Source organism: Pelodiscus sinensis, chromosome 3 (genome assembly GCF_052426305.1).
Source record: "Pelodiscus sinensis isolate ZL-2025 chromosome 3, ASM5242630v1, whole genome shotgun sequence".
Taxonomy (NCBI): domain Eukaryota; kingdom Metazoa; phylum Chordata; order Testudines; family Trionychidae; genus Pelodiscus; species Pelodiscus sinensis.
Window position 1 is genome coordinate 143449835 of NC_143054.1, and position 26907 is coordinate 143476741.

Below are 26907 nucleotides of genomic sequence, written 5' to 3' on the forward strand. Positions count from 1 at the left end.
GAACCACCTGGGTCTTTGCTGGCAGCACCTCGGCTTTTCCTTTAGCGTGACTTTCTGTACCCACACACTCTTCCGTCTTGCTCTTTTCATGTCATCTAATATGTATTTCCACAAAATCCAACAAGAATCTGACATGGTGATAATTTTATAAGCTATGTTGTTCGTGTCAAATTATTCAACATCTGTCTTCCTGTTCCCACAAAAATTAGCATAGGATAGTGGTTTCTGATGACACCTACAGTGAAATATTTTGACTTCTACCAGTAAGATGCAAACAACCTGTCAGGAGGATAATGTCAGTTTCCAAGTAGTGCACATTAAAATAATCCCAGACTTTGCTGGGAGCACAATTCCATTGACCTAACACAGGACTCTGGCTACACAAAGGGAAGGCATCAACACATTCTATAAGAGGAGGCAAGCTGGATTTGTGGAATACTGCTGAGAATTCTTACTTTATGGATATGAAGAAATTGCTGGAGAGGCTCAGGAAGTGTTGGCCCAAACCTGCACACTGTGGGAGATTTATACAGCATCATAGGAATGTAAATGGCAAATTACAGATATAAGTCAAAGGTCTTGTTCGAAGGGCTTTTTTATGAGCTAAATCCAATGGCTAACAAGGAAGAATGCTTTGATCACAGGGGAAGGGACTCTGAGTGCATCTACACAGCACCGTTATTTTGAGATAACTATCGTTATTTCAAAACAACAATGTGAGTGTCTACACCCAGCCATTCCGTTATTTTGAAATAATAGATGGTTTATTCCAAAATCTGTAAACCTCATTCTACAAGGAATAATGCCTCTTCCAAAATAGTTATTTCAGAATAAGGCGTGTGCAGACTAAGGATGTTAAGTAACAGTTAATTTACTAATCATGTAGTCAATGGAATTACCATCAGCTAGTCGATAGGCACTTCCGCATTCCTCCTTTGAAATATACAAGGGCCCCTGCCAGGGCTCTTGTACATTTCAAAGGAGGAATGCAGAACTCTGCTTGCAGCCAGGGGCTAGTAGGAAAGCCAGCAGGGGCTCTTGTGCATTTCAAAGCAGCAGCACAGCATGGAGCCTAGGATCAGCAGGGGACTCTGAGTCCCCCACTGATCCCAGGCTCCATGCTGTGCTGCCGATTTGAAATGCCACGTGGAGTTGGGGTCAGCTGGGGACTCCCCCAGCTGATCCCAGGCTCCGAGTGGCATTTCAGCGGAACCTGGGATCAGCTGGGAACTCCCCAGCTGATCCCGGTTTCCACGCATCACAGCGCCGCACAGTTGATCGTGGGCTCAGCTGTGCAGCATTGCTGCTTTGAAGTGTCCCCCTTTGCTGCCTCTATCTGAGGCAGCAAGGGTAGGGAGGGGGAGAATCGACTAGTCAACTGACTATCCCATAAGCATTTGCTTATTGGATAGTAGACTAGCCCTTAACATCCCTAATGTAGACACTCCACTGCTGCTCTTTTGAAATAGTCCTGCACCAAGGCCATTCTAAGTTATTCCTCCTGGGACTCTAAATTGAGATCGCAGGTCTACATTAGGGAAGCCTGCCTCGGACTAATTTTGAAGCTCCCCTGCAGTGTAGGAATGCTATTTCAAAATAAGCTATTTTGGAATAACTATTCTAGAATAGCTTGTTTTGAAATAGCCGTGCAATGTAGACATACCCTATGGGAGGAGCCAAGAAAGCCACTGTGTTAGTCAGTGGTCAAACTCATCAACTTGAGTGTAAGCAGAATCAGGTTCTAAAGCAGCAGCCTTGAAGGGAGGGATTGGAATGGCAAAGAGACTGCAAAGCATGCCATCTGGCACCCTGGCTCAGCTGGTGAAACATCTGCAGAAGAGATGGGGAGGAAGAGGAGAGGAGCTGTTGGTTCAGATCATCGGGCTAAAGGTTAATATTACAGTGTATCCATGTGCACTCACAGCCCAACACCAAAACACACAGAACTTGCAAGAGATGAGTTCTGCTTGGGTAAAAGTGATGTAGAAGCTGTAGGAGCAGAAGCCTGGCCTCAGGAATCAGAAGGCAAACACAATGCTTGTGTGTTCAATGAAAGAGATTAAGAGTCTGTGCATGAGCCTACAACATGTGTCCCCAAAGTACTCATATGACAGAAGGGAGGACAGATTCCCTCAGTAGATTTTTATGCTGCTCACACAGCCTGCCCCATCAGACTGAGAAATCTCCTGCTGACTCACAGGAGCATGGAGCCTTGAGGGAGAAAGAGAGAGATTTACTGGTCATTTAGTCCCATTATCAGAGGCTGAGACAGGACTGCTCCATATTGAGCCAGATTTCTATGGCCCAGATGACAGAGTTTGTTCAGTCCCTCCACTGGAGAGCATCATATCTCACATTCAGGACACTTATACTGAGATCCATGTTAAAACTCCTACTTTCATCCCTTTAGCATGTTGTTATAGATTTCATCTCTATCCTCAGACATTCCTGCAAGGTGGTTCTCTAGTTTGCTGCAGATGGAAGGCTTTGGGGTGGAATGGACAGCAAACCACCTTCAACTGAACACAAAAGCACTGGGCGGCAGAGTCTATCAATAAAAACATTCCACCAGTGCTCGTGAACTGCTGTACATGGAATAAGCAGGGCAGCCACCCAGGGCATGCAGCCTAAGACAAAGCTGGAGAACATTTTGAAGTCCACATGGCTAACTTTAAATAAAACAATGGACTTCAAAACCCCAGTAAGTTATTTATAGAGGACTAGCCAGAGAGAATTCTCCCTGCTCCACATTCAATTCTTTTGTTCAATGTTCAGTTCTTCCCAGCCAAGGGATGCATTTTTTCCTGTTTTTCTGCATTTTGGAGATATTGTTTACTAAGCATATATTTCAACGTGCTGCTTGCCTGAGTGCATGGCTTCGATGGCTGATGCTCAGGAAACCAAGTCATTTGGGGATGGGTCTATCACAACAGTCAGCAGTGGGCTCTCAATAGTTGTCTATTGGCTGCCCACTGAACTGCCATATTACACTGTGTGAAGGGATTGCTAAAAGGATACAGTGAGGCTAGTCAAAGAGACTTGAATAGATGGAATCAGCTAATGAGTAGAGGAAAGATGATCGGGTTTCAGTCATGCTTCAGTCATTATAACAAACACCAATTTGGTTAACAAGCCTCTTCAGGTAACTTGCTAAAAGTATCTTGACTCCTAATTAAATTGAGCCTCCTTTGCAGGCACTTTTCCCCCTTACAATGCTTCACACACATTTTATTTATACCATCTATCTCAATAAATCTCTCCAACAACTCAGCTTTCCTACACAGAGGTCTTTTGTGCACATCCATGGGGGGGTATTATTTAAAGGGTACATCACGTGGTTATTTTATCTGCTTTAATCGGATTTAATCGCACTAGATTTACTCTAATAAAATATATTTATAGTCCTCATCATGCAAATGCCTCTCTTTCACTTGCATTTCCATCATTATAATATTTCTAAAGGGGAAGTGTTCTGAAACAAAATTCTTGAATTCCCAATATTCCCACATTAAGTGCCACAGGAGATAAGCATTCCAACTGCAAAACTACTCCTTCTATATTTATCTAGGGGCTACAGTTAGAAATTAACATTTAGGACAAAAGTAAGGGAAGGTTAGTAGCATGCATTTCTAATCCTGTTTTAGATATTCTTGCAAATATAATGGTTTCAATTGAGCACCATGTGAGCCAGCAATAAAAGCAATTTCACATCTAAACAAACAGCTCTGGCTGGAGATTGTACAGAGCAAGTGTTAGGAAAGAGACTGGAGGAAGGATTGGAAAAGAGGATATGAAAACTATTAGTCACCATAAAAGTTTGTGGTGTGCTGACTGCAGCATAGTATGCTCTGAGTTGCACTCACAGAGACAGCTCTATATTAAAAACCCTGATTCTCTCAACAGATAGAAAAAGGAGGAGGGGGAAAGGAGGCTGGATTTTTTCCTTTATTTGTGCAGTTGAAATAGCAAAGTAAATATGAGTAGAGTACAGTTGTGACTTTAAAGGATGCCTTCATCTTAGTATCTCTATTGCTGCTCTTTTATACACTGCCTTTCTCTCTCTCACTCTCAAAAAAAAAAGAGTCAGGAAGATATTCTGAAGATCTAGTTTTGCAGCATCTCTACTAAAATATGAATTGCCTAGAGTGAATGGTTGGGTGAACAGTGTAATAAGCTACATTTGAAGAAAGGTGTGTGACAACACAGGAGTGTGACAAGAGCCAGAGAGCTTAAAACTGATTGAAGAGCCTTTTAAAGCAAAGAAAAAATAGTTGGACAGCAGCAGACGTACTAATTTAAAAAAATCAAAGGTTGTCTACCAACACAATACCCATCCTCAGGGATTAAAAAACTTGTACATCCCACATTTCTGTTTCCCTCAATCCCTTGACTCCCCATTTCACTGTTCTTGGGTGCTTCCTCCAATTTTCTTCTGAACCGACTGCAATCCCTCCTCTACCCACACACTGGGGGGGGGGGGGGGGGAATAAAGCCTCTGCTTAAAGTAGTTATTGTACAAAACAGATTTAAACTCAAATTAATATCCCAGCCCTGAGGGGAAGAAGAATCCTTTCCCATCAAAGAAATACATCATTAAAAAGTGACCTACAAAGACTTAGCCACAGTCAGTGAGACTAAACTCAGCATTACTAGAGCTCACACAAGAGATTAGCTACGTGCTCTTCAAAAAACACAGAAAAATTGGAGCCCTCTCGCTGGAGGTCTATCCTCAGAGCTCTTCCCTTATTAGAGGTAAAGGCACATCTTCAAGAGGGACTTTATAGCAACGCTCAATGTAGTTGTAAGCCAAGATCAAGCAGGCTTGTTGTCAGCGGCAGGTCCTGGGGGGTTGGGTTTTTTAGTGTATTTGTTGGAAATGCAGCTCTGCTTGTAAAGCAAAAATTGAAGAGTCAATCGGGGGGCGGGGGGCTGCATTTTGGAGCTGCAGTGCTTGCCAAAGCAAACCCGGGGTGTGCTATCAACTTAGAGCCTGTCTTCAGGACAGAGGGCTCTTCTCATCAGCATGTGTTGCTGGTCAGCTTGGCTGCCCTCCTTGAAGCTGAAGGGATAAATAATCTATGTCTGTGGGAACCGCACCACGCTGGGTGTCATCTGCTCTTGCAGTTTGCTAGCCTCGCTGCCTGCATTCATTTGCAAATGGGCAACAACAACAACAAAAGCAGCTAAACCTGAGCTCTGCCAAGGAAATAATTTTAAAGCATGACAGCAAAGTAACTCAGCTCAGTAGGATTTAAAGGCAAAGTCACCCCTGCAGCCCTTTTCCCTCAGATCCGAGCACTGTGCACAACTAAGGGGCCGTCCCTGGAGATTTGGGGCGATGCTTTGTTAACTCAGCCAGGAGCATCCAACCTACACTTCGATCACGGAGCATCACTCTTATCTAGCTCCGATAGCCTCAATCCACGTGTGCTGAGACTTGCAGCAATTACCTGGGCAGCCGCTTGCTTTCCACCACATAACCCCCCCCCCCCACTGACATCCATATCCCCCCCAAGTGGGTCTGGCCCACGAAAGCTCATAATCTAATAAACCATCTTGTTAGTCTTTAAAGTGCTACATAGTCCTGTTTTTTATTGTATGGGTCTTTTACGACTCTCCCCGCAGCAGGTGACAGAGGGAGCTCCCAGTGCAATGGCCCTTTGTCAGACCAGCAGGCTAATCAAAGCCACTACGGTTCGGCGAGTATTCGGTGTGAACGCTCGACTCTAAGACGCACACTCCTTCCCTCCCCCCCCCCCCCCCCCCATATAGAGGGCTTCAGCCAGGAGCATTAATGGGAGGGGAGCGGAGGCCCCGAGCCAACAGGTGGGGTGGGCTCTCGCACCAGGGAAACAAGGCAGCCCAGGGGCAAACGAAACACACTCGGAGCCTTGCAACTTGGAGCTCTGGTTTGGCCAATGCCGAGACCAGCGCGCCGCCGAGTTTTGCCGCCCAGTCTCGGATCTGGTACGTCTCTTCCTCGGGCAAGTTTGGGGCGGGGAGCAGAGACCTCAGGCTGGCCCATGTGACACCAACTGCTGCTTTCTCCCTTGCACAGCCCCAGCTCAGAGAGACTCGCAAAGGGTTCACGGCGCCCGCTGCCCGCTCCGGCCAGTTTCAGGCGGGCTGGGGCTGGAGGAGCCAAAGGGCTCTCTTGCGGCACCCGTCTCCAGCTCGGGCTGCGCCGCGCGGCGTTTACTTTCTCCTGCCGGTGCTTTTTAACTTTGATCTGATCCTCGCGGGGCTCGCCCCCCGCCGCCCCCCAAACAGGGCACCAGAGTAACGTCTCTTACCATAAACCCCTTCTCCCTCGATGTACGCCGGCACCACCGCCAGGAACACCAAACAAATCATCTCCATCTTCACGGCAGATCCCTCATAGCCGGCGAGGAAAAGCAGCCCCCAAAGCCAGGCAGCATCCGGCGGAGAACCGCGAAACCGGCGGCGAAAGCCCACGGAAATGCTCCTTCATCCGCAGCCCTTCCACCGCCTCTGAGCAGGGCGGGAGCCCGCGGAGCCTTGCCCAGGCACGGAGAGCCTCAGCCCGGCTAGCGAAGTCAGCCAGCGCCGCCTGGGAGTCTCCGAGCTCCACACAGTCAACTTGGACGAAGGGAAAAAATACCCCGAATAGTTAAAAATAAACGGAGGAAGGAAGGGAGAAAAACAAACCAGGGTCCCTCTGCTCTCCCAGGCTCCTTCGGAGCGCCAGGGAAATAAACACAAGCTCACACTGACACACACACACAATCAAACCGGAGCCCAGCAGACGCGGATCCAGTGGGGAGCAGAATCCAGGCAAACTCCTGCTGTTTCTCCCTCTCTCATCCCCGATCCTTTCGCGGGGGGAGGGACATTTGGTCCCAAAGAAACGCCAAGCGCTGCCTGAACTCCCAGGCTTCCCAAACAGCCTGCCAACTGGGGCCCACTAGAGAGTCCCCTCCGATAAGGAGGCGCTGGCTGAAGCCCCAGGCAGGAACGTGGGGGGGGGGGAGGGGGGAAGGCTGAGACCCAGCTGGGTGGAATGGGGAAAAATAGGTGGCTCTTCTCCAGCTCTTTCGGGGAGGGGTGTCGTTGTAATTCAGTCAATCCAGGAAGGGCTTGTTAAACAGCAGCTCCCAATAGCTCCCCCAGCTGCTGAGATCGGGTCCCCAGCCTGAAATTGCCCAGGTGCACGGAATCACCTCAGCCCCACTAGCCTGCAGGGCGGGGGGGGGGGGGGGGGATGGGTGACAAGCGAGGAATAGCTACAACACACGCACCCAGCTTGGTGGTTTGCAGTTCAGCCTGGCTGGTCTCCCCTCCCCCTTTCTCTCCCTTCCCCCAGCCAACCTGGCAGATCTTTCTGGCTTCCGAAGTTTCCCTGAGCTCGTGCTGGCTGGTGGCTGGGATGGGGGCTTTTAAAGGGTTCCCCCCCTTTCCTTTTCCACCGGTTATGACCGGCAAAGCCAGTTGAGGTGCTAGGAAGGTGGAGAAAGTTGAATTCTTCTTGAAGGACGCTTTGTAGACATCGCTCGGCAGGTCCTGGCCCCGCCCCTTCGTCCCAAAGTGTGAAAGTCTGGGCAAAAGTCGATTCTTTTCTTCCGTCCCCTGCACCCCCACGATCCGCAGGTTTTCCAGCCCGTGGAGGAATGTGAGGATCACTCCGTGTGTCCTGCACGAGCCAGTGCCTGGATCATGCTTTATTTCGCCGTGGCGCTCTTTTGAATGGCATTCACCCCCGCAGAAACTTAATCCTCCCTCCGAGAGCCGCGTCTTTGGCTAATAGCTTCTCTAGCCTCTCCGCTCCCGCCTGGCTGACCCGAAGAGTGAGATGTCCCGATCCCCTATGCAGATCAGGAGTGACGGGGGCTCTGCCGATGGCTGCCTCTCCCCTGAACGGAATCTATGATCCTTAAAGACCAGGCTGCAAGTTCTGTCTCTTTTTTTCCCTCTCGAGCTTTTCATTTTTCCCCTATTCCTCTCCACTATTTGATCCTCTCTCCTGTTAAAGGGGGGGGGGGGGGCGGGAGCCAATTAAATCAGCTGTGCTTGGAGACAGCCCTGCCTCCTGTCTAATTCCCCGGCCTCCCCCAGGGCAAATGAGAGAAAAGAAAACAGGGCTGGGCAGAAAACGAATCTGCGCGGCTGTTTTCTCCTTTTCTTTCGCATCCCTTCTCCTTTCTTTTCTTTTCCCCTGCAGAGAAGTCTCAGATCCAGGCAAGAATCCCTTCATCCTAGGGACACACAGAGCAAGGGCGGCTTCGCGGATTCGGGGACCCATTCCTAGAGCCAAGGGGGAGAGGAGACGGGAGTTGGTCGATGCACACGCTTGGTGCAATGTTGTGCAGCGCGACAACAGACAACTTGGAACGTGTCCGTAGTGTAGCACTCGGGTACGTGTACGTGATGTGCAGGAAGCATGTGTGCACCCACGGCGCCTACGTGGGTAATACACTGGGTGAGTTGTATGTGTCGGTGCAGCGGGGTGCCGAGCGGGGGGGGGGGGGCACGGCCTTATTGTGACGAGTGATGCTTGGGTGTGTTTGTGTAGTGCACGTGGGTTTGCACATTTGTCCAGGCATGTGTGTTCTCCACGGGTGTGCATTTGCATGTGGCCCAAGCGTGCCCGGCTGCTTGTGCACAGGTGTGTGTGTTTGCACTGCACATGATGCACGTCGTCTGCTGGCCTTGCACGGTTGCATTGACCCATTGTCAGTGTTTGTGGCTGCTAGGGCGCCGGTCTGCCTTTCCCCGTCCTTCAGGCATACAGGCGTGTTGGTGCGCGGCAGCGATCGCGGCCGTGTGGCTGAGCAACAAGCGCCCTCCGCCAAGCTGCCTCTGAACACTTTCGCGGCGATCCTCCGGACGCAGCCTGCACCCACCCGGCGCGCGTGTTCTCCTCGCGGGACAATGGGAGAACCAGCCTCCCGCGGCCGGGTCTGGAGCACGGCTGAGCGCGATCCCGGGGTGAAACAAACACCGCGTCCTCCTGGCATAACAACACGCCAACTGCCGCAGGTCCCTGGAGCGCCTCGGCGGCGGAACTCCGCCTTGCTCGCACGCGCCGCTGCCAGGGGCGCGGGAAGGAAGCGCTTGTCCCCTCTGGCCCAATGCATGAGCTGCGCCGGCTGCCCGCTACGCGCCGGAGCCACCCTCTGTGCAGCCGGTCCGGGTGCTGCTTTTCCCGCCATCCGCTGCATAGGAAAGACACACACGCGCGCGCTGCCTTAGGCAGGGGGCGGGAAATAGTAAATCAAAGTTTCTCTGAGAATCAAATCTGGTCTTTTGTCCGCCAAGGTGGTTAAAAATGATTGGGAGGTAAGATGTGTGCATCACGGAGGAGAAGCTGTTGAAATATTCACCAGCAAGAGAGCGCCCAGGAGCTGCTGGGAGAAGGGTTCTGTGGAGTTTTGCTTGCAGTCCAAGGCGAGATGTGTTTAATGAAGCTATCCAGCCCTCTTGACTGAGTTCCTGCTCAGAGACGCCGCTCTGTGTTTTTCGCAACCAGATTATGCATTAAAGAGGCTAGAAAAAGCGATTCAGGGCAGGGAATATTTTAGCAGGAAACCTTAGGGGGAGACGGGGAGTATTTACTCTGCACTGACGTTTTGCAGGAAAGAAATCCATTAATATTTCTCCTGGTTGTGCACACAACTGGGGCGCTGTACTGGAGATACCAGTGAAATTGATTAGCTCTCTTTGCAGTGGCCGCTGTGGTTTTGTCAACATGTGAAGACGACTCAGGAATTTCAAGATACCTAGAGGAGGGACTGTGGCAGACAGGGAAGGGAGTTTAAAGTGATCTGTGCCCCTATGCCCCCTGTCTCATTACTCTTGCTTTAACTGGCATTGGTATTTATCTCTGCGTGTGTCCACGGATAGCCACCTCAGTAGGATCTTCCAGGACTGGGGGAAGGGGAGTTCATTAACAAGGAAAGAGATTTAAGCCAACCTCTCTGCGTGTCTCCAGCCTCCCTTGGCAGCCTGGCTACTTATCCTATGTACTGCTTCATAGATTTCCTCCATGGCACTAGGACGCTGCCACCACAATGTTCCCCCCAGCACAGGGCGGGCCAGCTCTTTGCAATCAGCAAACGCAAAGCGTAGGAGCCGCCAGCTAGGTTGTCCCTGGCAAGTCTAACTAGGGGAGTTTCCATTCCCCGAAGTCTCTCCCTTAGGAGTTTCCTGCAGGCGCTGAGGGCGTTGCAGAGCTAGTGACTATTCTACACGTGGCCAGAAGTGTAACGTGGAACACAGCTAGCTGGAAAGCCAGATCGCCAGGGAGAGCTCTGTCCATGGGATGCTTGTTTCTCTGAGCACTCTTAGCTCTTTCAGCTCCGGAGCAAAAGAAGTGACCCAGTGAAAAGCCTGACAAAAGCAGGTACTTAGACATATCCAGTCCCCTCCAGTGCAGCTGTGTGCTCGCATTCCTTAGTGCCTGGGCCCCCAATACGCGTCTCTACCACCAGCAGCGGTGCTGTCATCCACGATTACATGCGACCTTTGATGAGAGATCACTAAGGAAAGCAGCTGCCTCTGCTAGTCACACACGTGGATCCAGCAACCTCCCTCCCCAGGCTGGCGGAGGGTTACTCACCCCTCTCTCTCTCTCTTGGATCACTGGATCGAGCTGCCGTAGCTAGAGAGGTGTTACACTGAAGGGGGGAGGAGGGGCTGCACTTGTTAAAGGCACACTGGCAGGTATTGACAAGAATCGTTCCCAGGCTTAAATACACACACACGGCTTATCGCCCAGCGAACGGCTGCTTATTCATTCATGCTCTAACAAATAAGCAATTAACAGATAGAGCTGCTAATTAGTAAGCAGTTATTTATATTATAAACTGTATTCAACCGTGGAAAGGAGCAATAACGTTCAGCAGTGAGTGACTATCAGAGGTGGCCTGAGCCACCCGCCTAGCTGGACTATAAGGACCAGTTTCCTATGAATGGGGCGGAGAGGGCCGATAGAGTTTATAACAGGTCCATATTCCTCCCCAGCTCAGGATCTGAGAGGGCGGTGGCTTTATAAAGACGGGTTAAAGGAACACTCCAACAAGTAGTTGGAAGTTTGCGGCAGCTCGGGGCGGAGGTGCCTCCAAACTTTCCTATGAGTAGAAAATGTTTCCTGGCTTTTGAGAAGTTTCAATAGGCCCTGTTTTGTGCGGGATTTAACCCCCCCCCCCCCCTTTAGGTAGGCGCAAGTGAGAAGCGAAACCGCCTGGAGATAGAATGAGGGAATTGATCACAACAAGGAACCAAGCAGCGAGAAGCGTTAGGTTTTCAGATTTAATACACGTTGTTACCAGTTACACGAAGAAATACATTTTTAATTAGCAGTGGGGTACGCATCTGGCGTGGTTTGTAATTTATGAAATCCGTGTCAAGATTTTTAATAGAGCTGCTAACCCAAATTAAGGATTTGTGCCAGCAAAGAGTTACAGAGCTAGCTGAATAGTGCACACTAATCCAGCATTATTCGCTCCGAGTTTTAAATTAATTTGCTGTCGCCATATTCATACCCCTTTTCTGTTAGCTTTTCGTGAATATTCACATGATTCTCTTTGCCCGAGCAATTGATCGTGGAAAATGAGGTTCAAAGTAATCTGCCAACGTATTTGCAGCAGCCACATTTTAAGTCAGCTCACACAAGTATTTTGCGCCCGAAGTACCTGTGAACTCATCCAATTAGGGAAGAGAAAAAAGATATCCGAATTAACTGACTAATCAGAGCTCAAAACAATGCGGCTTGAATAGCAAACGGGGGATACTTGCAGCGAACAGTCTGAGCTCAGCCTACGGAGTTAAGCAGAGTAATTGAATAATGAGTAATTAGAAGAAACGGATCTGTTGGTAGGTATTCGGGGAGCAATCAGGGCCTACCCTTGTTGAATTATTTATGAATTAGTTGCTCAGGTCTAATAAGGTAACATTAAAAAATATTAATTTCCAGCGTTTCCACCGAGAGCCATAAACCAACAGCCTCACACACAGCCCAACCTTGTTTACCTGGCACAGAATGATAATAGGTACCGGAGCCTCCAGTGATCCCAACTTGTCAAAAAGATAGATCAGGGTGGGTGCCCCTTTCCTCAAATGGTTTATGGAGAACTCATTTGTCCCATCCTCCCGACGGATAATAAGTGCTTGGCGTCCCTTTGCCAGCCCCCACTTGTCAAGTGAGCCCTGCCTTTCTGAAATATTTACACCTCCTCCATCGCATATTTCACTGCTCCAGGGCGAGGGAGTCACGCTCTGGAACAGCTGTCGTGTGCACAGAGAGGCAGCCCTATCGGGCGCCCCGGCCCCGTGCTAGCTTGGAATGATGAACTGGGCGAGGCCAAGGCCCGGGTCCTGTATCATTAATTCTCTTTGTGGCAATGTTTTCCTGCGCCAGCCCAGCGCACTCCATCACTGCGTGCCTCTCCCGCTGACGTGCAGACGAAGCTGCTATCTCCCTGCGCCAATCATCGCCTGCTGCTGTCTGACATTTCCATCACCTCGCTCTGGCATCTCCCCCCACCCCTCCGGGAGTCTCGCAAGTACCCCGGAGGCTTGGGCTTTATGCAGGGGAGAGCGCGTTCGGTTTGCCCAGCGTGTCTGCTGTTAGGGTTGCACATGAGAAGTCAAAATAAACAGAGACATAAAAAGGGAGGGGGAGGGAAAGGAAAAGCCAAGGAACCCCTGGAAAGTCCTGGCGGAGCTAAGGAGGCGTCGCCGGTAAGAGCTGGGGAAAAGGGACAGCGCAGCTCCTAGAGCTAGGGAGGTAGATGAGAAAACAAGGGAATGGTAACAGTGCAGGGAGGGGGGCAGACAGATGGAGACCCAGGGAAACGCCTCACACCGGTGTGAGACGAGATACACAGAGAGGGAGGGGCAGGCCTGTAATTATACAGAAGACTGGGGTGGGCAGCAGAGGAATACCTATAAGGCGGCAGCACAGAAAACAATGCCCCTAATGCCACCCTGTGCTTCCATTCCTAGATGCTCCTGCACTCTCAGAGGGTCTGTCTACACAGCAGCATTATTGCGGAATAGCTGACATTATTTCAAAATGACAACCTGTGCATCTACACAGCAAGCAGCTATTTCACAATAACGTCAAACTGGAGGACTTCTTACACCGGCTCCTGTAACCCTCATCTCAGGAGGAGTAAGGGAAGTTGGAGGAAGAGTGCTCTTCTTTCTACTTCCTGCCTTGTAGACTGCACCAAAAGCCAAAGTAAGCTATTTCAACTTCATCTACGCAATTAATGTAGCTGAAGCTGCGTAGCTTGATTCGATTTTTGCCCTGTAACGTAGACGTGTCCTGAATGCATGGCTCCTGCTAAGGTGGCATCAGAGGCTTAAGCCCCTGCGGAGCTTTGCTTTGCTCTGCTCTCAGTGGTTAGCATGCCTTCTCTGGGGAATATACCCCTAGGCGGTGTTTGCTTCCTTCCTATTTTCATTTTACAGCATTAACAGCGCTGCTGAACCTCTTGAGTATTCTCTGCCCTACAGCCAACGTTTGGTACAGAACGAACTGACGAGGAGTAAATCCACTTCTGTTTCTCACCTTTCATATTCCTCCCCCTACTGCTGCTGCAGCTGTTCTGTGCCTCACTGGAAGTCGTAGCACTTTAAAGACTAACAAGATGGTTTATTAGGTGATGAGCTTTCATGGGCCAGACCCACTTCCTCAGATCAACACAGCTACATTTCTATCACTGGAAGTCGTTGCAGATGGTCACTATTCTGTGGGGATTTTTTTCTGTTCCTACTTTCACTTGATTTCTACTTGGAGGAGGTGGGAAAGAGAAGTACATTCCATTGGTAAGGTCTTGGGCACACCTTTCCTATTGCCAGTGTGCATTTAATTTCTCTCCCACACACTGTACCTGCACTCTACCCAACCCCTAATGCTATAAAGCTGGAGACTTTGGGCCCTACATTCCCCATCACTCTCCTCCCCCTCACTTCTCTGTCACTGCTTTTATCTTAGGGTTTGTCCTGCTGCTGGTCTGTTGCTTCTCTGCTTCAGCTCAGGGAAGGGGCTGAAGTCTCTATGAAGAAGGGTTGGTACCCTACTACTGCCAAGGGAGTGTCTTTCTCTTAGTTTGATTCTTCCCTAGTCCTTTCTTGCCACCTGCTTCTATATTCACGCTTTCTTCCTTTCTCCTCCCCATCCTCTATCTACAATTTGAAACCAACAGAACAAGAATAAAAAATACCCGCCCCTCCCAAACTGGTGCTAGTTAAAGAAATTCATGCTTCCTTTGTCTTACCCCATTACCCCTGCCACCAGTTTTAACACACACCTCTCTGAATGCAAAGTCAAGTGTTTAAAAAAAAAAGTCTCATACAAAGGGAACCAGAACTATCCAGGTCTCACTTCTCCCCTTCTCCACCATAATCAGAGGATGGCATATTGATTGCAGATGCAATGAATGGTCTGAAACCACTGAGCTCTGCTGAGGGAATGGTACAATGCCAATGGAAAAGGTAAGAGAGCGGCTCTAGAAAGAGATGGAAGTCAGCCTGAGGCATAAGCTCTAGCTGGTGTTGTCACTGCAAGGACACTGCACCACTTTAAATCCACCTCACCACAGGAAACAGGTTGGCATGCATCTGTGTCAACTCTGCAAAGAGTAATTCCCAGCAGAGACCAGTTTAGCACAGCCCCTACTTGCTCAGCCCTGGGAGGTGGCAACTCCCAATCCAGACTGACTTAGTATGGCTAGCACTAGGTTCTCCTGGGGAGTAACCCCTTGGGTTCACCTTGTAGACCCATTTTTATGGATCAGTTTGAGACTAGGATGTAGTCATGTGCCAGGTGGACACACCCCTAAGACCAGCTGCTGGAGAGGAGACCATCCTCATATATCCCTTTCTGGCTGTGGGCTCACTAAAATCTGCTTTGAGGATCCTTGTTAAATACACAGGAAGCTGATCTGTCAACATTATGCGGGTTTGAAACAGAGCATGTGAGGGCCTACTGTCCCACTATGCTCCCAGAAAAGAAGGCCCTCCTGTTACTAGGAAGAGCAGCTAGCATTACAACAGGGCAGAGGGGAATGTGCAAGACAGATACTCTAGAATCTCCCATCCTCCCCCATTGAGCACTACTGCAAATAGCCATGAGAAGCAGCTACACAGAGGAGCCACTCCAATAACAATGCAGAGTTATTGCAGAGATACCATGAAATTCTGTGACAAAACTGATCCAGGTCTGTATCTAATCTAAGAATCTATACCGGGCTCATCAGTGGGGTATCTGATTGCATTGCCAGCCAGGATTTCTGTAATCTCAAGAATGAAAAGACACCAGAGGAGTTTTAAATAGAGGAGTGATTAGGGCCTGCATGCACTGCCCCCCACAGATAGCAATAATTATGACTAGGCCCTTCCCTAGTCATGGTCCATTTTGGTCAATTTCACAGTCATAGGATTTTTAAGATGGCAAGTTTCATGATTTCAGATACTGAAAATTGAAATTTCACGGTATTGTAATTGTAGGGGGCCTGACCACTAAAGGAGTCGTGTGTGGGTTGCAAGGTCATTGAGGGGCGTTGCAGCACTGCTACCATTACTTCTGCACTGCTGTTGGTGGCAATGCTGCCTTCAGACAGGGCAGCTGCAGCCCTTAGCAAGTGCCACTCTCTGGGTGCCCAATGCTGAAAGCAGCAGTAAGGGTGACATAGGTCTGGTACTGCCATCCTTAATTCTGCACTGCTGCTGGTGGGGAGCTGCCTTCAAAGCTTGACACCTGGTCAACCACTTTCCAGTGGCCTGGTCTGACGTAGAAATAAGGGTGGTAATACCGTGACCCTCCTAAAATTACTTTGTGATCCCCCTGCAGCTCCCTTTTGGGTCAGGACCAGGGTTCCGTCTAAGCTGGGCGGCAGCACAGCTTCACTGCCCAGTCAGAGGCTCAGGGTTCCAGCAGGGAGCTGACTCTTTGGGCAGGGTGGATTAATCACCTGTGAAGCTGAGCTGCCACCCAGCTTAGAGGGAACACTGGTCAGGACCCCCAATTTGAGAACGTTGGACTCCCCTGTTAAGTCTGTACACTGACTCGTATGCCAGAGGCCTGAAGGGATAGTACAAGGTGCTGCAACTGATTTACCAGTTAAGGCAGTGGTCTCCAACCTTTTTAAGCACAAGATCACTTTTTGAATTTAAGTGCAATGTGTTACACCTTGGTTCGGTGATGTGGTGGAAGCCTCAAGGGTTAAAGCCAATTACCCAGTGAAAACTACTGGATGATGGTGTAAAACAAATTATTTTTATTAAGTGGAATGATTCTTTTATCAAAACTAACAATTAGAAAATGGTCTTTTTAACTAACAATTGCCTAATGCTTTTACAGGGTAGAAAACTTGAACGCAACTATACCTAACTGATTACAATTCTTAGATTACAATTTACTTATATTAAATCACTATCTCTAATTCGCTTAACAAAAATACAAAAACAAAGACAATATAATGATAATGATAACTCCGTCTAAAGCCAGCCTCTCTATGGGTATGTCTACACTATCCCCCTAGTTCGAACTAGGGGGGTAATGTATGCATACCGAACTTGCTAATGAAGCCCGGGATTTGAATTTCCCGGGCTTCATTAGCATAAAGTCGCGCCGCCATTTTTAAAAGCCGGCTAGTGCGAACCCCGTGCCGCGCGGCTACACGCGACACGGACTAGATAGTTCGGATTAGGAAGCCTAATCCGAACTATCTGTACACCTCGTTCCACGGATTAGGAAGCCTAATCCGAATTATCTAGTCCGTGCCGTGTGTAGCCGCGCGGCACGGGGTTCGCACTAGCCGGCTTTTAAAAATGGCGGCGCCGGCTTTATGCTAATGAAGCCCGGGAAATTCAAATCCCAGGCTTCATTAGCAAGTTCGGTATGCATACATTACCCCCCTAGTTCGAACTAGGGGGGTAGTGTAGACATACCCTATGGTTATTTTAGGGCAGCTGGTGGAATTAGTAACAACTCTTGGACTTCTATTTCTAACACTTACACTTAACCTAAATACAACACTACTACACAACACAAAATTATACGATTTACACAGTGTAGTTAACAGAACTTAGATACACTTTACAGAATTACACAGTGAAATTAACACAATTTAACTATTAATTAAACCAATAACTAATACATTTAAGCAATACTTACATATCCAGCATCGATAATAACACAAAGATACATTAGAACTCAGAGCATGCTCAGGACTCGTGCACCCCTATATTTGACTCAAAGGGTGGGGAGGCAGCCTCAGGGTAATCAATCCTTTAGCCGGGCAAAAAAAAAAGACACGTGCCCTCAATACACGGAACCTCCGTCGAACAAAGGGGTTGAGGGTCTTTTATAACATAACCTGATATCCGGTACCTTATTAGGGTTAGTTCCTTGGCCGGGCCTGATAGGCTGGTAATGAGGTAACGTGAAATACTGCCCTATAGGATTTTTCATGATGCCTGCCTGATGGCCCCGTGGACAGTGCTGGGTGTGGGCATGGTCTGTGTGCATGGCAGTTGCGTCTTATTTCCCTATGCCTACCTCCCTGCTTTCAAGGACTGGTCGAGAGAGTTTTATTTATCTCTTGCAGCTTGTGTTCTATTTTTTCATTCTCACCTCCCTGTTCTATGATGCCTACAAGGCCAAATTCCGTTTTACAGAAAGCTGCATTGTGCTTCCCATGCTTCTCTGAGTATGTCAGGGTATGTCTACACTACCCCGCTAGTTCGAACTAGCGGGATAGTGTAGACATACCCTCACAGTCTGGGTTTTCTGTGAGGGGCCTTGTGTGGCAGGATGGGCGATACACGAAGGCCATGGACAGAAAAAGCCTGCTTTCCAACACAATGTAAGATCTACCTCAAACCCAAATACCTTGCCCCACCTCCTTCATGTCCTTTCTCTGAGACCCTGCCCCTGCTCACTCCATCCTCCCCCCTTCCCCATCTTCCCTCCCTTTCACTGGGCAGGGGCAGGAGGTTGGGGCACAGGCTCCGGTCTTGGGCTAAGGGATCTGCAGTGTGAGGGGGCTCTGAGCTAAAGCTGGGACAGGGAGTTAGGGTCCCGGAGGGGGTTCAGAGTGTAGACTTTGGGAGGGAGTTTGGGTTCAGGGGGCTCAGGGCTGGGGCAGGAGGGGGTTCATGACTGGGGCAGGAGTTCAGAGCTGGCTCCAGCTGGACAGTGCTTACCTCAGGTGGCTCCTGGGTGGTAGTGCAGTGGGGCTAAGGCAAGCTCACCCTTGCTCTGGCCTTGCATCACTCCCAAAGGCAGCCAGCAAACTCCCTCCATCCCAAGGCCTGTTGTGCCCTCCACCTTCATTCTGTGGAGATAGAATACAGGATGGGAGAGGGGGTACCCTGATATCAGCACCCCCTCATCTCCCTTCCCTGCTCTGAACCGCAAGCAAGAGGCTCCTGGGGGGAAGGGACAGCTCCAAGGCAAAGGGCAGGAGATGCACAGCAGTGGGGGGAGGGACAGCTGAAGTGCTGAACTTTATAATAGCCTCTTGGCCAAACCAGTCAGGATCACCTGTCTGAGGCTCCAAGATCGACCAGTAGATCCGGATCGACTGGTTGGTGACCACTGAGTTAAGGGATATTCTCTTGGCGCTCATGTACCTGAGCTGCTTTTTGTGTCTCAAAGCCCAGATTTCCGTTTCCCAGTAGTTTCCACGAAGCTGCACCCAGTCTTTCTGGCTCCAGCTGGGCTCTGTTTTGAAGTCTCTCTGGTTTCCCTCCTTGACAGGAGGCCCCCTCACCTCTGTTCTCCTCCTTGGGGCTGGTATTGCAATTTAGGCCCGCTATAGAGCTTTAACCTGCTTCTCCTTCAGCTAGGCCCTCTCTTCCCCAAGTCTTCCCTCTGCAAACCAACCTTTTGCTGCTTATGTCCATTCTGCTCCATGGAAATCAGCATATATACTGGTCCCCTTCCTAAAGCTCATCCCAACTGGCTGGCGGAGAGGGGAGCCTTGTCCCTTCCAATCTGCAAGGGGACTAGTCCCAAGGCCTTAAAGAAACAGCAATAGGATTTCCTTCCAGGACTGCTTACTTTCTCCCAAGAGATCCTAGGTTCTTGTATAGCTCAGGCCTCTCTAAACCTTGAAGGGTCATACCATATTACAGGGTTGGTGAATCCCTACACAGCACTGCCCTTACATGGGGGGCAGATCACTTCATCACATAATACAACTGAAAAACACTACTCCTGGAATCCTAATGCAAGCCAACTGCTCAGTTTTTCACCCCAAAATTAGTGTGTAAAACTGTAGAAAACAAGCTGTCCTGATTTACATGACTATTTTTATAAAACTTTCTATAGAAATGCTGTTTAAAAAGAGCAAGTCATTGCTGTAAATCCAAGTAATGTTTGACTTTGCCTGAACCAAACCAAAGTGAGAAATCCTAGTGTGAGGAGATAAGAGGAATATCGCATTTGTTCATTTCTCGTTCCTCTGAGGGTCTCTAAACACGTTATGCCCTCCCCCCCCCCAATGATTCTTAGCCCCTCTTGTGAGGGAGGGGAAAATCAGAGTCATGTTCAGAAACAAATCAGAGACAAAGTCAGAGCTTCAATCCAGGACTGCAGATACCTAGTCCCCTGCCCTAACCATTAGGCAGCACTTAAACATTCCTGATTGCAGGTGCAGCCAAACCCCTTTACTACAGGCCAATTAACTACCACTGAATAGTTACTCACTGTACATCATGCCGATCTTAGTGTATGTGCAACGTGCCTCCGGATTCATCACCAAATTTGGTCCAATGTTTGGATCCCAGCTTGGGCTGGGTGGAGTCGGAGACTGAGCCATGAATGCTGATCCAGGCTCCATTGGGAAGTTGCTGGAAATGCAAAGGAGACACATCTCTTCTTTCACTGCACGTCCTCGCCTTCCCTGGAATAAACATATCTCCCCTCCCCACTGGAGCTTCAGCCTTCTCTACCTTTCACAGCCTCCAAAGGACTGAAGTTTGATCTTTCAATTCAAACAAAACCAGAATGATCATGCTAGCTGATAGTAGATTACGTCACTTGAACCACGCCACCGTGTGCTACAATGACCATGTTCAGCACAAAATGTAAGATTCGTGTTTCTGCATTAGTGTCCTTACAGTAAGTCCCCTAAAGACAACCAAACAAACCAACTGTATGACACACACATCCTCAGCATTTCACAAGGTCAGGGGGATGGTGGGAAGAATATAGACCGCTTTTGAGATGATAGCTGCCCATCCTAGCTCCATGCAATTGTCACCTGGCTTCCAAGATGGGTCTAAGTTTACTTGGTGTCTGGGAGGCTTTTTCCAGTTTGAATGTGTCATGTGATCTGCTCTAGTCTCTCTGGAAGGTCTGCTGTTTGCATATTACAGATTTGTTTTTCTAGCTGGTAATTGCCTTCTGTGCACAATGTAGCTGTCTTCCTGGATGGCAATCCTGTGAGACACTGAAATAAGCTATCTAACAATGATCATAATATCTTCATAGCAGGGACATGCATTCCCCTGAAACACTATCAGGTCTCCCCAAGGAACAACAACATTAGCCCTGATGCCCATTGCACTGAACAAAATTCCTCTGCTTGTTTCCAGCAGCTGAAGTATTTTTCATTCACTTCCCATCCTGTCCCAACCTCTTGCACGTTGTCACAATGTGGTTTTAAACAGTTGCTCCGTTCTATCACAACAGCGGCTGTGTTTCAGTGGAGGATGAAGTGATTCCTACTACAAAACCAAACAAATCTTCACTTTGCAATCCAATTATGGTTGCTGAGTGACAACAGTGACTTCCCTGGTGTATCATTTACCAATCTCAAGCACTTAAAGGCAAGGAAATGAACAGTTAAAAGATACTGTAAATTTTACACCACCCACATAATAAACCAATTATTCTTATCAACCATAAAGTAATGCATATTTTCCCACAACGCAATAACCTGATCTCTGAGAGAATGGCATTCAGCTGGGATCAGAGTTAAGGCTGTTGTGTTGTGATGAACTGTACAGATAAGCACGGAAATGTGCATTGCTGACAAGTTTGTGCATTTCCATGAGTGACATTTCTCACTGGTGGGGGGAAATCTCTGATTTCTCCCGCTGACTCTCCTCAATCAGGGGCAGTGGATGAGTGTTGGAGTGTGTGTGGGGGGAGGTACCTACTGCACACATATCCCAGAAGCAAGGAAGGTTTGAGCAGTGGTCTCCAACTTTTTAAAGCACAAGATCACTTTTTGAATTTAAGTGCAATCCAAGAGCTACCTCAAACCCAAATACCCTTCCCCCACCACCTTTGTGCCCCTTCTCCAATGCCCCACCCCTGTCCACTGTCCCTCCTCCATCCTCCCTCCCATGCACCAGGCTGAGGCAGAGGGTTGGGGTGCAGGCTCTAGTCTTGGATTAAGGGATTTGGAGTGTGAGTGGGGCTCTGAGCTGAGCTTGAGGCAAGCAGTTAAGGTGCTGGAGGGGGTTCTAGGTGCAGGGTGGGAGGGTGTTTGGATACAGGGGCTTGGGGTGCAGGAGGGGGTTCATGACTGAGGTAGGGTTTTGGGATGTGGGCTCCAGCTGGGCCCTGCTTACCTCAGGTGGCTCCTAGGTGGTGGTACAGTGGGGCTAAGGCAGGTTCACCCCTGCCCTGGCCGTGCATCACTCCCTAAAGCAGCCAGCAAACTCCATCCCAAGTCCTCTCTGCTCTGTGGAGCAAGGATACAGGCTGGGAGGGGGGCACCTTGACATCAGCACCCTCTTCTCCCTGCCCTGCCATGTCCAGCAAGCAGGAGGCTCCCAAGGGGACAGCTCTAAGGCAAAGGGCAGGAGATGCACAGTGGTGGGCGGAGAAGCAGCTGAAGTGCCCGCACTTGACAGCCACCAGGCCGAAACAGTCAGGATCACCTGTCAGAGGCTCCAAGATCTACCAATAGATCCCAATCTACTGGTTGGTGATCACTGGCTTCAAGGGAACCAAGAGCAATCAAAAGTGATGAGGACCAGGGGAAAGGATAGAGTCAAAGGTTACATGAAGATAAGGAGGTTGATGGGGGAAAAGATCTGGAAGAAAGATTGTGGGGGAGGAGAACGGGGCTGAATATTGCTGAGGTGGGGCAAGGTGGCTGGGAGGTCCATAGGAGTATGGGCCGGGGAGGACGTTGAGGATGTGGGTAACCCTTGGCCTCCTCTTGCCCCTCTTATTAGCATCCCCATTCTTCCCCTACTTCTCCTCCTCCCTCCCCTCTTTCCCCTTTGCTCCCTTCACCTACCTACCAGCTGCTCCAGCCATCACCTCCTCCATAGAGGTGCCACACACTTGGTGCCAGCTGGGGGAGCACAGAGAGGAGATGCAGAAAGACCAGCTGGTGGCCTGAACCCAGTGCTACAGCAGCCCCAAGCAGCCAAGAGAAGCAACTGCAGCTGTACTCCCTAATCCAGCTGAACCTACTGCTATAACTAGCAGATGGGACAGGGCACAGTGGGTCCGGGTTGTTGAATGTGCAAGTGTCATACCAAATGCATGGCACTTGGCAGCATGGGGTTGGCACAAGAAGCAGTGAGGTTTAGTGGATAAAATATAGTTCTACCAACTCAGAGAGCTCTACCATCTCTGCCCTAACACGTCTTATTAATCTTTCTCGTTAAGCTTCCTGTCCCTCATTTACCATCTCTTGAAAAAAATGGAACTCTGCACTCGGTCCTAGATCAAGAGGGCATGTCAGAGGGAAATACAAGAGAAAGAATCGTTGTACTAGAACCTAAGTTTCCTCTCTTTTCAAAAGGAGTCTGGGATGGGTCGGACACCACCAATAAAAATATTCTCCATTAATACTTGATTTGGCTCTACTGATGAAGAATCATGTCTAGTTTTCAAATAACGGCAATGTATTAAACATTTAATATTCCTCACCTTGTAAATTGCCTCTTGCAGAAGACATGGAAAAAAATCTATCCATATTTCACATTGTGCAATATAATGTGGTTTAAGTGGGCAGGGAGAAATCATAGACCCTTTGCACGCATTTTTAAAATGAGATCATTAGAGTGTTTTAATTTCAAAATGTATTTATTCCATTCATTTCTAATTTTTAGAAAATACTCTTTTCCCATGGAAACTTAATTCTAGAAATGTGGAACTATGTGAACTTTTATTTTCCTCCTTTTTTCTACAGAGAGGATCGAAATCTACCTCATAATGGTCCCTCTGCTGTAACCTTAACTTGCAGGGTATTCCTACCTTACTATGCATGACAGGCTGCTGGCTAGGATCCCTAAGCCAGATCTCTGTCACAACAGCTCCATCGGGAAAGGTTAATTGAAGCTGGCCGAGTAAGTCCAAGACTAAGGGACAAATGGGGAACAGTTAGCTGTGGTGCAGCATAAGACTGGCAGGAAGGAAGTGGAGTGGAAAGGGCCAAGTAGTGGTAGGCTGTGGTCCCCTGCTAGCTGCAGGGTCTTTGAGGTTGCAGGTCTAAAACTGCCTGTAAATAAAAAATGTTGAGAACTGATGCTGTCAATCATTGCTTTGGTGCAGTCACTCTGGCTGGTTTGTGAGCATACAAGTGGTCAAAGATCAAGGCCTGTGCCCTGTTACACTGTGACAAACCAAATGTTCGCTTGAGCAGCTGGGTCTAGACTTCCATCCTACAGCTGCAAGCAGACAGAACCTGCCCCTGAAAGCTAAAGGAGGAGTGTAATGTAACTGCTTCCTGAAGAACAGACCTCTCTTAGCAGCAATGTCAGTGGTTTGGAACAAAAGGTGAGTGCTCACTGCACCAGTCAAGAAGGAAGGGTGCCAGGCAGAAACACAGCACTTAGCCAAGCCACAGCGAGGAGGAGGCTCACCCCCCCTTTAGTTTAAACCCTTTAGTTAACCAGCTGAATAGAGGGCAATATGTTCACACACATATATAATGCCCACTCATGCTCCCTCTGAAATCAATGGCAAATTTCTATTGACAACAGTGGGAATAGGATCAGACAATTTCCACCGAAATCAATGAGAACAGTGTAGGGCACCAGCAAAATCATTAATAATGTTGCTTATTTACAATCCCTTTTCTTCATATATAACTAGCTTCCAACCAGATTAAACCCTACAGGAAGCGTGAAGGATAATAAACAAGATGGTTGTGAGCTAGAGGGATCTACACAAAAGGGAAAATGTCAGAAAGGTTACACTTTTTCAAAAAGATTTGTGAGTTACAGTTAATAAACTTTTCTTCAGATATTGCACGTATATCTTCTCCCTTGGCTTCAGAGTCAGTCTGATTTTCAGCCAAATTTCTCAAGACACAGTTCAAAGGTGGGACAATTGGGTGTCATACTTCTTAAAAAAAATATGTACGATTGTAAATTTCTCAGGGCAGAGACCTTGCACAACACTGAGCACACTGTATTATGCTGAGTATTGAGAAACACACACACACTAGTATTGATTTTAGATATTTTGATATTGTTCAATGAGCACACAAATATTGCCAGCAGAGTTGTAGGAAGTTAGTCAAATTGAATGGAACATTTATGGCCTCAGGCATATTAGTGCAGAATTTAATCTGCACTAATCTGCCCAAGCCTGGGGAAACACTATGTGCAGCATTTACTCATTTTATAGTCATTTATCAAGCACTTGAGGATGAGACGTGCTACAGCCCTTACATGTATAAGAGATTACTAAACAGTATAGATAATGTATGTTCAAAAGACACATTTGCAAAGTCAAGAGACAGACATGTCTTCTGAGGCTATGCTGAGGCTTGATTCCACATCTCCGGGACAGCGTGTGTTAGCTTTAGACTTGCCAAGAGTGGATCAAAATGCAGAATTCTAATCCCCCCACAAAACTCAGAGACCATCAATCACCAGTGAAGGGGAAATGCTGAACTTCCAGCATCTTGCCTTCTCCGGGAAAGCCCGACTGCTGTGTTTGCACACTAATCTCTTCTGAGACGCCACATTTTGTCTCCTGCCCCCAGCTCCCTCTCACACACACAGCCTGCACCATGCATATGGATGGCTATTTGTGGAAAAGAGCTGATGTGAAGATTAAGCCTGGACAGGGGGGAGAAGGGCGGGTGAGGTTTGATTCTCTTTGGAAACCGCAGTTGAGATTGGATCAGAGCTGCCTGACATCAAACAATCCACAAAGCCTATAACCCAGGGCTTGGTTTTAATTGGCTAGGAGGCAAAATAGCTGTGAACTGTGGCAGAGAGGAATGGCTGAAAGCACACAAAGAGGACGAGGTGCTGCTGTATCCTCTGCAATAACTGTCACAGCTCAACTCTTTCCATCTGAGAGAGGAGCCTCTTGGCAGCCGGAGATGAGCCAGTGTCATGAGCATTGCCTGGGAGTCTCTGGAGAACCCCAGTTGCTTCCTTTTTGTGTCTGTCACACTGCCTGTGGGTTTGAGGCAAGCAGCACAACTCCAGACACCACCAGTTCCAGCTGCAGCTCGCATGCCCCCCCCCCCCGACACCTGCCATAGCAGCTGAGTTGCAGATGGAAGCCAGAAGAAGTCAGTGCACCTTCACACACTTCACCTTAAAGAAGCAGCTGGCTGCCCAATTGTCCAGCTGCAGTTCACACTAGCTCCCTGCCAGAGGTGTAAGGGCAGCATCAAAGATGCATAACCTAGAGCAGGGGTCCTCAGGCCAAATTATTTGATGGCCTCAGAGAGTGGCCACCAACTTTTGCTGGTGGCTGCTTTCACACGTCTTCCTAAAATGCTTAATTAACTTTAGGAAAAACAAACATATGCCCAAATAAGTATGCATATATACAAATCCAGATCGCTGTAATGTACATATTGCTAGCTAGTAAGTCTGCTAGCTAAAACCTCTTGTACAACATGCACAACTTTTCATAGCAGACTTAGCCCTGGAAACTATGTGGACAAATTAAGCCCTGGACAAGAGGGGTGGGTGAGATAGCCTGGACCAGGCAGGTAGAGGAGGGCCAGAGCCTCCCTGTGGCCAGAGGCCAAAGCCACACAGCTAGAGCCTGGGGAAGAAGCATGAAGTCCCAGGCAGAGTCTGCTGCCATGCCATCCAAGGGCTGAACGCCAAAGCCTGGGTCCCATTACTCCTGGAAGGCAGGGAATTCACTGGCTGCTCCTCTAGCATTATGCCCCAGGTGTGTCCAGAGGAGGGCAGGGACCATCCTCTGCTGGCATCCCCAGCAACCAACAGCAAGGCAGTGTATGCAGGCGCACCAGAGAGGGGGAGGGGGATCATCTGCCCCAGTCAAAGCCCAGGTGGCTATGTCTGGAAGAAGAGACATTGCTGGAGAATTGCTGAAGTAGTGCCAGGAGAAGGGTAGCCTGTGGGGTCAAAAGGTCCCAGCTTACAATGCACACCGTCCTCTATCTTGAACTGAGACCTACATTCCAGAGCTACACTCCGTCAGCTACACCTGCTCCACATAAAATATTAGCGATGGCGTAAAACTCCACGAGCCACCTCTAGCTAGCCAACTATTGGGAACTCCAGTCAACTCCACAAGGATCCTTCAGCTGCTCTCTATTCGTTTGTATTGGAGTCCTAGGAATTGGGAATTCAATAAACTAATTGCTCAGGTTCCAAACCCTGCTTGCTAGTTGGAACTAGTGGGAATCAACTGGCCATTTTAAACTAGAATTCCCAAGGGGTTAGTATGGTGGGGTAGCCACCCTTGTTACACAAGAAGTCAATGAAAGACTGTACAACACAGAACAGGGTCAAGTGTTAAACGTAGCCACCGAAGGAAGAGTCTGCCTTAAAACTGTTGGTATGGCAGCAATGACCAGGAATTTAGCTTTGTAGAGAAGGACTTTGCTGCAGGTGAGTAGTCTCTGATCCTTGAAAGAGCTATTTTAAAGGTCCAAATGAAGATGGGCAAACAAGTTCTGTAAATACCAGAGCAACAGACAATCCAATCACCCCTCCCCCATCTCCTCACATAACTGC

At 48.6% G+C, this 26907-nt stretch overlaps 1 protein-coding gene across 2 annotated transcripts in view; it reads right to left on the reverse strand.

The window, feature by feature from the left end:
• MDGA1 (MAM domain containing glycosylphosphatidylinositol anchor 1) overlaps positions 1-8104 on the reverse strand; it is a 246221-nt gene extending 238117 nt beyond the window's left edge. The window contains exons 1-2 of one of the 2 annotated variants that reach the window (XM_006126531.4): positions 7330-8104; positions 6294-6600 (exon numbers count right to left, since the gene is read on the reverse strand). In XM_006126531.4, coding sequence (XP_006126593.3) covers positions 6294-6360 — 67 coding nt within the window. In that variant the 5' untranslated portion in view covers positions 6361-6600; positions 7330-8104. Of the gene's footprint in view, positions 1-6293 lie in introns of both variants that reach the window. The other variant, XM_089777407.1, reaches the window with a different exon arrangement.
• Between the last annotated feature and the right edge of the window lie 18803 nt (positions 8105-26907).